General features: G+C 42.1%; 1 protein-coding gene across 1 annotated transcript in view; it reads right to left on the bottom strand.

Moving 5' to 3' along the window:
- LOC133461360 (tripartite motif-containing protein 46-like) overlaps positions 1-13,880 on the bottom strand; it is a 34,571-nt gene extending 20,691 nt beyond the window's left edge. The window contains 10 exon segments of the mRNA XM_061742246.1: positions 759-828; positions 831-914; positions 917-970; positions 973-1,012; positions 2,628-2,723; positions 2,966-3,112; positions 5,140-5,338; positions 9,763-9,952; positions 10,823-11,084; positions 13,455-13,880. Coding sequence (XP_061598230.1) covers positions 759-828; positions 831-914; positions 917-970; positions 973-1,012; positions 2,628-2,723; positions 2,966-3,112; positions 5,140-5,338; positions 9,763-9,952; positions 10,823-11,084; positions 13,455-13,547 — 1,235 coding nt within the window. The 5' untranslated portion in view covers positions 13,548-13,880.
- Positions 13,881-14,452: the final 572 nt, after the last annotated feature.

Below are 14,452 nucleotides of genomic sequence, written 5' to 3'. Positions count from 1 at the left end.
GGAAGGAAGGAAAGAAGGGAGGAAGAAGGAATAAAAGAAGGGAGAAAAGAAGGAAGGAAGGGAAAGAAGGAAGGAAGGAGAAAAGAAGGAAGGAAGGAAGAAGGAAGAAGGAAGGAAGGAAAGGAAGGAAGAAGGGAAAAGAAGGAGGAAGGGAAGAAGGGAGGAAAGAAGCAAAGAAGAAAAGAAGGAGGAAGGAAAGAAGGAAGGAAGGAAGGAAGGAAGGAAGGAAGGAAGGTAAGGAAGGAGGAAGGAAGGGAAGAGAAAAGAAGGAGGAAGGGAGAAGGGAGGAAGAAGCAAAGAAGAAAGAGGAAGAAGGAAAGAAGGAAGGAAGGATGGAAGGAAGAAGGATAGGAAGGAAGGAAGGAAGGAAGAAGGAAGGAAGAAAGAGAATAAGGAAGGAAGAAGGAGGAATAAAGAAGGAAGGGAGAAAAGAGGAAGGGAGAAGGAAGGAAGAGAGCAGGAGGAAAAAAGGAACAGGAGAATGAGGTCATTTGACCCAAAGACAGTACCAGGGTGTTAAAGCTCATTTCCTCCTATGGCATATGGAACATAAATATCACAAATGTCAAACTTAATATTTACGGGTTTAGCAGCAAAAACAATGCAGAAATCCAGCACAGCTTACTGTTCTAGAGTTAAAGTATCCAGTTACCACACCAAACTACTTGGATTACAAACCTTTGACCCCACTTAAGTGAATGGAAAAACAAAACAAGCTTTGTCAATGCAGAGGGTGATGCCAAAGGTTAGCAGATGACAAACTGTTATGGGTTTGGCGAGCAGCCTGCACAAAGCAGGGCTGGTCTGTTTCTTTCAGAAGCTCCTGGTGAACGCCAAGAACCCTGCATGTTCCATCAAGCTCCGTCTCTCTCCCACCTGAGCGGCCAATGCCTCACCTCGTTTCTGCCGCGCCGCTCCAGGGCCTGGGTGAGTGAGGCATGACGCTCCGCCAGAGCGGCCGTCAGATCCGGATGCTCTGAGCCAGCTGCTCTCTGGCCGACACGCTGTTCACCTGGTGATGAATAACACAGACCAAAGATGAGGTCAGACCATGGAAACGGCTTCACAAGACCTTTTCTATTACCCTTGTGCTTCTTTGGGTCAAGGAAGGAGGAAGAGAAGAAGGGAGGAAAGAAGGAGGAAGGAAGAATGAAAAGAAGGAAAGAAAGAAGGAAGGAAGGAAGGAAGGAAGGAAGGAAGGAAGGAAGGAAGGAAGGAAGGAAGGAAGGAAGGAAGGAAGGAAGGAAGGAAGGAAGGAAGGAAGGGAGGGAGGGAGGGAGGGAGGGAGGGAGGAAGGAAGGAAGGAAGGAAGGAAGGAAGAAAGGAAGGAAGGAAGGAAGGAAGGAAGGAAGGAAGGAAGGAAGGAAGGAAGGAAGGAAGGAAGGAAGGAAGGAAGGAAGGGAGAAAAGAAGGAAGGAAGGAAGGAAGAATGAAAAGAAGGAAAGATAGAAGGAAGGAAGGAAGGAAGGAAGGAAGGAAGCAAGGAGAAAAGAAGGAAGGAAGAAAGAAGAAGGAAGGAAGGAAGGAAGGAAGGAAGGAAGGAAGGAAGGAAGGAAAGGAGAAAAGAAGGAAGGAAGGAAGGAAGGAAGGAAGGAAGGAAGGAAGGAAGGAAGGAAGGAAGGAAGGAAGGAAGGAAGGAAGGAAGGAAGGAAGGAAGGAAGGAAGGAAGGAAGGAAGGAAGGAAAGGAGAAAAGAAGGAAGGAAGGAAGGAAGAGAGGGAGGGAGGGGGGAGGGAGGAAGGAAGGAAGGAAAGGAGAAAAAGAAGGAAGGAAGGAAGGAAGGAAGGAAGGAAGGAAGGAAGAAGGAAGGAAGGAAGGAAGGAAGGAAGGAAGGAAGGAAGGAAGGAAGGAAGGAAGGAAGGAAGGAAGGAAGGAAGGAAGGAAGGAAGGAAGGGGAGAGCAGGAGGTAAGAAGGAAGGAGAATTAGGTCATTTGACCCAAAGACACTACAAGGGTTTAAAGTTGGGCCTAAAACCACAAAATAGCTTCAGTTACTCCTAAAAGCCTGCATGCAACAACACAAGAACATTAGAGGATATATATTTGCACTGAATGGCTTTTACAAATGTATTTCATCTGCATGTGCAAATCTGTGTTCCACTAAATAAAAAAAGTCCCACTCTAGTAGTTATTGATGCGCTTCATAAAGTTTAGTTTAGTTTGGTCATTTACATTAAAGATGTTTGCATATACACACTGTATATGTATACACACAGGTATATATATATATATATATACCGGATGAAAAGTGGATTTGCTTGGTGCGTAGTATTCAGCATGGTTGACAATTCTGATTGCTTTTTTTTGGAGTAGAAATATTGGATTTATATTTGTTTGATAGTTGTTCCCCCCATACACCCCCATGTTGAAGTACGAGGGAACAATACAGTAGATACAGTTAGTTCTGGTCCAAATTTGCTTTCATTTTGTACAGTATAGCTCAAAATAAAAGATAAAAATATTCCTTCAAATGCAAAACTGATATTGTAACAAATAAAATGAAATAAATAACATGTGTTTTTCTTCCCTTCCCCAGTAAACACCAGGTCACATAAAGACACAAGTTGCTTAAACAGCTTTATGGGATTTAGCTTCTCAAAGCCACATGTTATGGTAAGATTTAATCACCTCCGTCTGAGTGATTGACGTCTCCAGCTGGGTAATCTGAGCCAGAACTGTGTCCTGGTTGGACAGAATATAGTTCATCTCCTTACTAATTTTATCCTGTTGAATAAACAGCAAAAAAACACCACACAGATTAGCAGTCACACACACTCTCATGTTAACTCTGCTTTAGCTCATTTACTGTACGTTTGCTCATATTCTAATACAGTAAACACTGATTTCAAGTGTTATTACTTTGTAATGACACAATACAGTTATAAAATGTGGATTGCAATCTGTAACTGAGGTTAAATGGATGAATGTTTTCATTTTGAGGAGCACGTAGTGATTTGGAGTCAGACCTTCAGAGCTTGGTAAGCCTGCGCCACCGGGAGGATTTTGTGTCCGGTGTGAATGCGACGCAGTTTGCAGAGAGGGCAGAGCAGGCGCTGGCAGGACCTGCAGTAGAACTGCAGCTTCTCCTGGTCGTGCTCCGGGCACGTCAGGACCTGAGGAGGAGAGGAGCACGCTATTTCAACCAACTGATCTGAAATGCACTTGAAGAAATCCATGCAGACCCGTCTCTGTTCTCGCTTTGATAAAACCAGCCAACAGCAGCCAAAGCATAAAGAAAACATTACAGAACATTTAGTTTTTATCCAACAGTTGAATTACAAACAAAAGACAGAAATAAAGATAATGATAATTGTAGCAGCTATTAATAACATCTTTTTTCTTTGCTTATTTATAATGGTACTTTAAAGGAGCATGAGGCTCCTTTAAGAAATGAGACTCTCTAGCGCCACCCTTCACCACGATGGACGTTGGGGGTACTGCAGCCAACAGTGAAGCCGGCACGGGAGAAAGGGGAGAAGGTGCATGCAGCGTCATGTGACGTCACATCCACAGGACAGCGCGGGAAATTCCGGTCACAATTGCAGCACATTTTGTCAGCACACAGCCTGTTCAAGGCAACGGAGAGATACACTAGAGGACTCATTCTTTTTGGTTTGGAACGCTCATCTGACATTATTACTAGAAAACTTAAAACGTATACGAATTTTTTTCATAAATCCTGCCTCAATCCTGCCTCATGCTCCTTTAAGTTTAAATTATGGATAAGTTTAAATTATAGAAATTATACTTATGTTACATCATCACGTGGGGTTTATGGGTGTGGCTTTAATTTGATGGTTGGTTGGTTTGATGTGTGGTGGCGGGTGGAAGACAAAAGGAAAGTGTTCATGTAGTAGACTGATATATTTTTTGTTGGACCGTCACCGTTTTGCTTCAGCCACACAAATATTCATTGTTTGTTATTTTATTTTTGCATTATAATAATGCATTATTATAATTGCTGCCTTTTGATCTTTTTGTTACAATAAACCTGGATCACTTTAAGAACCAATTCAACTGACTTTTATTTTCCCCTTTTTGAGTGACGCTGTCAGCAAGCGGCCTCAACGGCCTTTTTTTTTGTTCCTACAATAATGGTATTTTTATTCTTCAGATTATTATTGTTTTTTGTTTTTTTTTTTAATTTATACTGTCTTGATTGGTGTGGCTCAAATAATAATTAAAATTCTGACCTGGAAATGCTATGCCTTGGTGGTCGCACTGATGTGAACAACATCCATTACAAGAAAACACACGTGTTCTCTACAGCTGCTGTCCATCTCCAGCCTTTTTACTTTTAACCAAAAATAGTGGATAATGGCTGATATTTACAATAAACGATTATTCTTTTTTATCTAGAATACCAAATCCTTAGCATGTGGGTGTATTTGCAATGTTGATATGTGAGACAAAATCAGGTCCGTCAGGATCCCTGTCCATGTTAGACTGATTGCCTCGGTCTACAGAGCCTTCAGAAGGATATGGAGAATTAGTGTGACTTGTTTTTTGTTAATAAATAATGACAGGAAGCAATATATCTTATATTATCACTCACCTGAGGTTGCATTCAACTAAATATTAAGACCTGACTTACTATAGTGCATTTTATCAGTTTAACAAACTATCAAACGCTCTATGAAACGTGTAAGAAAGCAGCAGCAACAGCCTGTATGAAAACAATATTCCTTCTTTTGGTTTCATGGTTTTGTTTTAGGACTTTAGGACTGTCTCAGAAAATTAGAATATTGTGATAAAGTTCTTTATTTTCTGTAATGCAAATAAAAAAACTAAAATGTCAGAAATTCTGGATGAGTTACAAATCAACTGAAATATTACAAGCCTTTTATTATTTTAATATTGCTGATTATGGCTTAAAGCTTAAGATTAAGATTCCCAGAATATTCTATTTTTTTTAGATAGGATATTTGAGTTTTCTTAAGCTGTAAGCCATGATCAGCACTATTAAAATAATAAAAGGCTTGCAATATTTCAGTTGATTTGTAATGAATCCAGAATGTATGAAATTTTTGCATTACAGAAAATAAAGGACTTTATCACAATATTCTAATTTCCTGAGACAGTCCTGTATACATTTGCGCGTATGGTTTTTAGAGATAATTGGGTGATTATCTTGCTTTACCTTGGGTCTAAAATTGAGTGTGGGCTGGATGTGTTCATGTTGGGCCCTCGGGGTTCCCCAGGGGTGATAGAGCTTGAAACACTCGTTGCAGAAGTTGGACCTGCAGTCGGCACAGCCCTTGGTGGCTTCCAGCGCTTGAGGAGGCTTGCAGAACTGGCACATGACGGCGACGCTGCCGAGGCTCACCGTGTGTCTGTACCTGGGGAGGAAGAAGTGTTGGAGGGGTTTTTAACCATTCTGTTTCACTGGGATTCAACACCACAGGACACCTACAGAGCTATGTATGAATGGAACTTACTACCCAAACACTTTGAGCGAACTACTAGCATAAAAGAATTCAAATTATTAGTAAAGAAACATCTTTAAATAAATACATATACAACTTATTTAATTATTATTAAATGGCTATTGGTTTACTAAAAAAAAATGGTCATGGGTTCAAGTTACAATAAGTGATTATAACTTAAACACATTGTCGATGAATATACATTGTTTGAATTGGTTGATGCTTTTTAAAGAATGTATGATTTTGCATTGTAATGCATTATATCTAAATGTTTCTGAATGACTGTAACCTTAATGTGAGTGTCAAAAAGAGCACTGGTCTTATTAGACAGAAATCTAGAATATATTTTGTAGTAGAATTTCCTTTTTTTACTTTTTTCTTTTCTATGTTTCTTTTCTTTTTCTTCTACTACCTCTTTAGGTTTGCTTTTAATTTTTGTCTTGTATTGTATATTATGTGTCGGACCCCAGGAAGAATAGCTGCAGTTTTGCTGCAGCTAATGGGGATCCAAATAAAATTAAAGCTGCAAGCAGCGATGAACGGGCCCTCGCACTCACGGCCACCGCCCCCCATAAGCATATCAGAAATGACACCACCCACGACTCTCTATGTCAAACCATTCAAAAGATATAGCAGAAAAAAGGGACAACCAATCAGAAGAAGGGGCGTGGCTAATTCAGGCTAAAGAAGCTCAAGGACTCAATACAGAATCTGATGATACCACCCACGACTCTCTATGTCAAACCATTCAAAAGTTATAGCAGAAAATCGGGACAACCAATCCGAAGAAGGGGCGGGGCTAATTTGCACCAATTATGGTTAAGGACTCAATACCGAGTCCCATGACACCACCCACGACTCTTTATGTCAAACCATTCAAAAGTTATGGCAGAGAAAAGTATTATAGGGGGCGCTGTTGAGCCGTTAGGCCACGCCCATTAATGCAAACCATGAAATATCAAATTTATCCCCAAGCCTGGCTTGCATGCAAAATTTGTTGACTTTTGGAGAACTATCAAATATGGACCAATCAGATGAAGGGGGGCACGCTTTTTGGCGTCTAGCGTCGCCACGGTAACACTTTTGAAAGAAAAAAGTAATGCGCGTAGTCGCAAGATGAAGACGCACATTTTGATGTATAACACACCTGGGTGCACGTTACGGTTCGGGCCGTATTAATTGCCGAAAGAATGGCATAAATTGCATCAAAATTACACAATTAATTCAAAATGGCCGACTTCCTGTTCGGTTTCGGCCATGGCGCCAAGAGACTTTTCTTTAAGTTGCGACATGATACAGGTGTGCACCGATTTTCGTGCATGTACGTCAAACCGTATTGTGGGGCTTGAGGCACAAAGTTTTCCGGGGGGCGCTGTTGAGCCGTTAGGCCACGCCCATTAATACAAACCATGAAATATCAAATTTATCGCCAGGCCTGGCTTGCATGCAAAATTTGGTGACTTTTGGGGAACTATCAAATATGGACCAATCAGATGAAGGGGGGGTGCGCTTTTTGGCGTCTAATGTCGCCACGGTAACACTTTTGAAAGAGAAAAGTAATGCGTGTAGTCGCAGGATGGAGACGCACATTTTGATGTATAACACACCTGGGTGCACGTTACGGTTCGGGCCGTATTAATTCTCGAAGGAATGGCTCATATTGCTCCAAAATTACGCGATTAATTCAGAATGTTCAAAATGGCCGACTTCCTGTTCGGTTTCGGCCATGGCGCCAAGAGACTTTTCTTTAAGTAACGACATGATAAAGAAGTGTACCGATTTTCGTTCATGTACGTCAAACCGTATTATGGGGCTTGAGGCGCAAAGTTTTTTCTGTCTGAACCAACCAGATGAAGGGTGGGCGCGCTTTTTGGCGTCTAGCGTCGCCATGGTAACACTTTTGAAAGAGAAAAGTAATGCGTGTTGTCGCAGGATGGAGACGCACGTTTTGATGTATAACACACCTGGGTGCACGTTACGGTTCGGGCCGTATTAACTGCCGAAGGAATGGCATAAATTGCGCCAAAGTGACACGATTAATTCAAAATGGCTGACTTCCTGTTTGGTTTCGGCCATGTCGCCAAGAGACTTTTCTTTAAGTTGTGTACTGATACAGGTGTGTAGCGATTTCCGTGCATGTACGTCAAACCGTATCGTGTGGCTTGAGGCACAAAGTTTTCAAGGGGGCGCTGTTGAGCCATTTTGCCACGCCCATTAATGTAAACCATTAAATATAAAATTTTTCGCCAGGCCTGACTTGCATGCAAAATTTGGTGACTTTTTGGGCACGTTTAGGGGGGCAAAAAGGCCCTCCTTTCGTCAGAAGAAAGAAAGAAAAAAGAAAAAAGAAAGAAAAATTCCTACAGATACAATAGGGCCTTCGCACTGAAGGTGCTCGGGCCCTAACTATAAACTATAAAACTATGAACCTGACCAGTAAAGTTCAAATTACTTTTTGAAAACAAGACCATTTTGCACTCAGAGCTGTGTAAAAAGTTTTGAAATTGACAAAAGGTCAGGGAGTGAGATTGAGACAAAGTATCGAATAGGTGAGAAAGTGAACACAAGGTTGCTAGACGGTGGAAACACACACTCTCATTACGGGCGGCTACAGCTCAGGCAGTAATAGTGCAAACTGTGCAGGATTCTTCACAGTTCAGCTGCTGCAGAACAATTACAATCACATTTGGACATCTTCCCACATTTCCTGCTTTTCAGGTCAGAGTCATCTGGCCTTCGAGAGATAGCTTAAGATTTCAACCTTAAAGAGTTTAAGTGGGACTGCATGAGTTATTCATGGATAGATATATACAGGACTGTCTCAGAAAATTTTAATATTGTGATAAAGTCCTTTATTTTCTGTAATGCAAAAATGTCATACATTCTGGATTCATTACAAATCAACTAAAATATTGCAAGCCTTTTATTATTTTAATATTGCTGATCATGGTTTACAGCTTAAGAAAACTCAAATATCCTATCTCAAAAAATTTGAATATTCTGGGAATCTTAATCTTAAACTGTAAACCATAATCAGCAATATTAAAATAATAAAAGGCTTGCAATATTTCAGTTTTGTAATGAATCCAGAATGTATGACATTTTTGTTTTTTTTAATTGCATTACAGAAAATAAAGAACTTTATCACAATATTCTAATTTTCTGAGACAGTCCTGTATATAAAGAAAATCAGGGAAGGATTATAAACAGTTTGTGTCCTGCAACTTGTACTGTTAGAGGTGAGGAAATGTAGCAGTGCAGCAACTGCTGGAACCTGTTCTCTATTGTTTTTTTAAACTTTATGTTGTTTTATGATGTGAAAATGTGCTCTTCCTCTCCTTCTGAGCCGTGATTACCCCAGAGGGCGGAGCAGGAATATAATTTACTGCTCATATGTACAGGTGCATATGCACAGGTTAGAGCTTGTTGTTGGGATTAAAGGAACAGCTCTAGCTTGGTTTAAATCATATCTATCTGACAGATTCCAGTTCGTTCATGTACAAAGTAAAAGAGGTTTCTTCAGAACAGTGGAGGGTCTGTTATGGTGTCCCCCAGGGTTCAGTGCTAGGGCCAATTTTGTTCAGTTTGTACATGCAGCCCCTGGGAAGTATAATCCAGAATCAAGGCATACTTATGATATGATATGAAAAATGTTCTTTGTTTGGTTTCAAAATCATATGCACCAAATGTTAATATCACCTAGGAATAGGCGATATTTTACCGTTCACGATATACCGTCAAAAAGATTCCCCACGGTAAGAATTTGTCATCTCACGGTAAAAATGATAAATTCCTGTTGATGACGTTTTTGTTTAAAGCTGGATTTATGGTTCTGAGTTAAATCCACGCACAACTTACGTGAAGGAAGGAAGGAAGGAAGGAAGGAAGGAAGGAAGGAAGGAAGGAAGGAAGGAAGGAAGGAAGGAAGGAAGGAAGGAAGGAAGGAAGGAAGGAAGGAAGGAAGGAAGGGAGGAAGGAAGGGAGGAAGGGAGGGAGGGAGGAAGGAAGGGAGGAAGGGAGGGAGGAAGGAAGGAAGGAAGGAAGGAAGGAAGGAAGGAAGGAAGGAAGGAAGGAAGGAAGGAAGGAAGGAAGGAAGGAAGGAAGGAAGGAAGGAAGGAAGGAAGGAAGAAATGAGCCAGAAAGAAAGAAAGAAGGAAAGAAAGAAATGAGCCAGAAAGAAGGAAGGAAAGAAAGAAAGAAAGAAAGAAAGAAAGAAAGAAAGAAAGAAAGAAAGAAAGAAAGAAAGAAAGAAAGAAAGAAAGAAAGAAAGAAAGAAAGAAAGAAAGAAAGGAAGAAAGATATATATGGATGTGAACATGGATATATTGCCACCCTACCTCTCCACGATGCGCTCCAAAGTAAGGTTGCGGAGACAGTCAGAAAGGCCCTTCTCTCCCAGTTCAACATCCCGTCCACACGGGACACAGGGGAACATCATCACCAGGGGTGGAGCCTCCTTACGGCGCCGCCCCGGGTACGTCCCGTATCCGGGAGAGCGAGGCATGGACGGTGAAGGCGGGTGGGGACCTCAAATCAAGACAGAGCCCCAGTTATGATCACAGAAATAAAACAAATATGAAACCTAAAGCTGGGCATACACTGTGCGATATTTTAAATCGTTTGAGATTGCCCCATTTCAAACTGCACGACTAGATCGCTGAGTTCAAAAGTTCACAGCCCACGATTTATGTTCTCACACTGTACGACCCGATGCTCTGATGCGACCCGTCTGCTCACACTATACGATTATAATCCTCACGTCGGACTTCTGTTACTGGAACTGCAACGTCAAAAACAAGTGGAAGAGGAGGAACTCCGAAGTGGGAGACACCGAAGATGCTCAGCAAAAACAAACGCGCTGCCTTGGCAATTTGTGCCATTCTGTGTGGCGATAAATGAAAAAAGATTAGACAACGTCGTGATTGGACAAGGAATTGGCTGGGCAGACGTGGGAAATGCAGTCTTTTTTTTCAGCTATTAAAACATGATTTGTAATGTGAATCTGCAACACTTTAAACTACAAATAATTGTTTTTGACGTGACATCTGAGATTGTGCATGCTCTCTGTGAAAGGATGAGGCCAATCTGGTCGTAGCTGCTTCAACTGTGCGATTCCTTCACGAGGAGCGACCAGGATTTCAAACACGTTTGATTTTTCTTGCGAGCACACGATTCGTGATCGGGAGCTTGTCGTGAGGTGTTAATCTCTCGTCGTTACCCCACGTATACTGCACAAGGCACAACCAACGATTGGGTCGAAATTCTAACTAAAAAATAGTCGCACGAGTGGAAAATTGGTTCAAAACGAGCCGACAATCGCACAGTGTCTGCCCGGCATGAAGCATTCCTCTTCTGGAAGATCAATCTTGAATGGAAAATGAAGAGGCATCCCCTTACCTGACCTCAGCAGACGGTCAATGGGCCGCTGCTCAGCTTTGGGAGTGGGCCGGCGCACTTGACGAGGTGAGCGCATGTTGGGTGTGGAGGCCGGGGAGTTGGGTTCTGGGGGGAGCTCTGGAAGCGGGTAGCCATTTGCAACTAAGACCTCGGAGGCACACATGAGACAGACGCTGTGCTGGCACGGCAGGACCACAGGCTGTTTGACTATTTCCTTACACACAGGGCAATGCAGCTCGTGCTCCAGGCTCTTCATGTTAGACTGTTGGGAGCAGAGAAATGGGGGATTGTTTAAAGAGAGGTTGAAGTTGGCATTCATTTGAAACAAAAAAAGAAAGATGAAATGAAACAATTTGGGCTGAATATAAATTTGATCAGATAATGTGGAAAAAAAGATACATTTTCAGTTTTATTGGCATATTTTGGTCCATATGAGATGAGTTTTCCAGTTAGAGATAATCAGTCTAAGAGACAGAGTGGCCATGATGGCCCAGGCTGTGACACAGGACATCACTCTTGTTAATTATGGATAAAGACCAAGCATTAATAATGCAACTCTATCCCTTAAATAACACACCTACATATGGACATGAGCTGTCTGACCAGGAGCCACATTATGTTTTAATGATACTGTGAAATCTAAGTATATTAATAATAGTTTTCTGACTCAACAATTCAGTGTGAATGTGGTGAATACTGTATGTATTAAAACCAGTGCATTAAAGTCACCATGCCACAGATGATAGCTGGATCAGATGTGCATCCAGAAAACACATCAGATACAGCTTTATTCATTTATAACTGAGGAAAAACACAGAGCAAGAATTGTTAAGTTCATCCATTTAGATCACCAAAGTGACAATTACATTATTTTTTTTACCTTTTCTCACCATAAAGCTACAGTGATCACAGCCGTAAAGAGCATAAATGTGGACTTGTGGAGCAGCAAGCTTGTCACAGCCAGGCTCAAGGACATGGATTTGACAGGACAGGGCCTGGATGCTGAGGAAAAGTGTGGCTTCACACCTGCAGATTCCATGAGTAATGACAGAGATCCCATCTGCTCCATTTTAATTCCAACATCCTCTGTTATTTGTTTTCTCCCATTAGTTCTCAACGCAGCTCAGATGGGGCATATTGCAACACTCTGAAGCAGGCCAGCTCTCCTCTGCTTCATCAAATGCCCTTGACACGCAAAACACAACCTACAACCAAAACTGTTGCTGACCTAGCTGCAGCCGTCACAGACGCAACGAATTAACTTCACAACTTGGACAGGAAAAGCTACTTGACTGTGCTGCACAGGGGATGTGGGAATGATGCCTGTGATGTGATGCATCATCATACATTATCATGTACACCATTAAACCATGCATGGGGATGCACATGCATCAGAACTGTAAATATGACAGGGAATCCTCAATTTAAGGATGCCTAAGCACACAAAACGCACTCATAACTAATGAAAGGATTTTACATATGTCTTCTAGTGCAAGAATAGATCTACAGACACCTTTGTCGACTGAGACAGAATGAGGCAAATATAACAGCAAGCGCCTAGACCTACATTCAAGCATAACATTGGATTGCCTGCATAAATGAGAATAACCTACATTCTCCCTGAATCCGTCTCTCTGTGCCATCATCCAACTCCGACCCGTCTATAGCTCCTGCAGTTTATTCTTAAAAAAACGCAGTTTTGAGCAATAGTGCCGTTTTTCTGCAGGCTTTACCCCCCACGGACATCAGTGGCCTCTGCATTCATGTCAAATGGATGTTGCGCACTGCTGATGCGGCGCAATGCGCGGCCAGGACGTGAGACGCGCATCCTTACCTTCACCTGGAACCTGCATGGCGCCATGGCGGCGGAATATACACTATACATTTCCTGCATGAGGAGACCGATTTCTCTTGGAAAGAAAGGGAGGGGTTCGATGCATCACACGGATCACACATCGAGGTGTGAGATGAGCTCCTGAGCAAAAAGGAGCGCGGTGGCTGATGCGACCGTGTAACGCGTGATTTATGGTTCCGCGTTAAAGCGACGCAGAGCGTACGCCGGAGGCTCTGCGGCGACGCGCAACCTCTGCGTTGGTGTAACGCGGAACCATAAATCAGCCTTAGGATGCAATTCGCGTTTCAAGTGTCCTAACTCTCACTGTAACGTGGATATTCCTGCAACCAGCAGCAGCCACACACACTTTTCTCCTTTTTTTTTTTTTTTTTTGCATTGCATCTCCATCTCGTCTCCATGGAAACACCATCCCGGTGAGCAAAGGAAAAGGGAAGGTGTCATTCCAGTCTGCATCCTTATACCCTCTTTATATATAAATGCACCCAATGGAAACTGCATCGGCCTGTTTCTGGCCCATTCTGGGGCAGAATTAAGCAGGAATCTGTGCAGAAGATGTTTAGCTCCTCCACTATGTAAACCTCACGACCAAGGGACAACATTTGTTGCAACAAGCCACGGATATTTCAGCGGTCTAATAATCTATGTAGGCTATTGGAAACCCACGTAATGGATTTTACACGATGAATTTCGTCATTTATTCACCACAAAAATAAAAAATGCTTCATACATTTTATAGATGCGATGACAATAAAGAGATATATAGTATAAGCTACTCACGCTGACACGAACCAGAGCATCCATCGCTGATGTGGCTGTTTTTAAATCCATCTCCGGCACATGATGATAATAGCTGCTCCCTGTTTTCATCATCTGGATATGATTTCACACGTACCTAGGCCACGGATTGTGCGGTACATGTTAATTAAACACACATATGTTAATGTTATCCATAGATTGTTTGAAAAGAAATGAAAAAAAAGGAAATTAAAGTCGGTTTACAGTCTTGAGAATATTATTATTTCCCTGAAGACTCTCGTCCAGACACCTCGCACGAAAATAGACTAATAAGACACAGGCATCGCCATACGGCACCTATAAATGAAATAAAAGAAGCTAATTTCTAGATTTGTTGCTCATGTCAAACATGTATCCTCGATTCTTGGATGTTGCCAGATGCCTGTGGCTTTATTCCTCAGCCAGACATCCCGCCCCTCACCCTCTCACCCTCCCCCGTGTTAGGTGGGTGTGTGTGTGTAGGGGGGTGGGGGGATCAGATATAGTACATCTTGCATGAAACTGTCATGATCCTCCTGAAAGCGAGGGGGTGCAATCAGGTCCCCAGAGTACAGTTACCATTTCCTATTTCTGGAACCATAGGTGCCCCAGCAATGTCATTCATTATTCATCTTGGTGACTCTGGTTAAATCAAGTCTCTTGGAGTAACACGTGCTGTTCAGCTTCTCCTCACTCACTTTGATTCCAAGAATCATACTAGTTGTATCATCATAACAAAATTAAAGGGGACCTATTATGGCATCTAATGTCTATTTTAAACAGGCCTTGAATGTCTTAAAAACAAGCTTTTGATTTTTTTTTGCTAAATAAATTAGTAATTCAGCCTCTGAGCTATGTCTTTATCTTCCCATTCTCTAAACTCATTATCTATGCAGGATTCTGAGTGGGCGGGGCTATGATAATGAGGCTCTGTTCTGATTGGCTGCCTGAATGACGTGATACACCGCTATGAAAAAAAGGGCGGAAGCTCCGGCCGGCGG

This window comes from Cololabis saira, chromosome 15 (assembly GCF_033807715.1).
Source record: "Cololabis saira isolate AMF1-May2022 chromosome 15, fColSai1.1, whole genome shotgun sequence".
Taxonomy (NCBI): Eukaryota; Metazoa; Chordata; class Actinopteri; order Beloniformes; family Belonidae; genus Cololabis; species Cololabis saira.
Note: the sequence above shows the minus strand (reverse complement) of the source record. Positions and strands in the feature narration are given on the sequence as shown.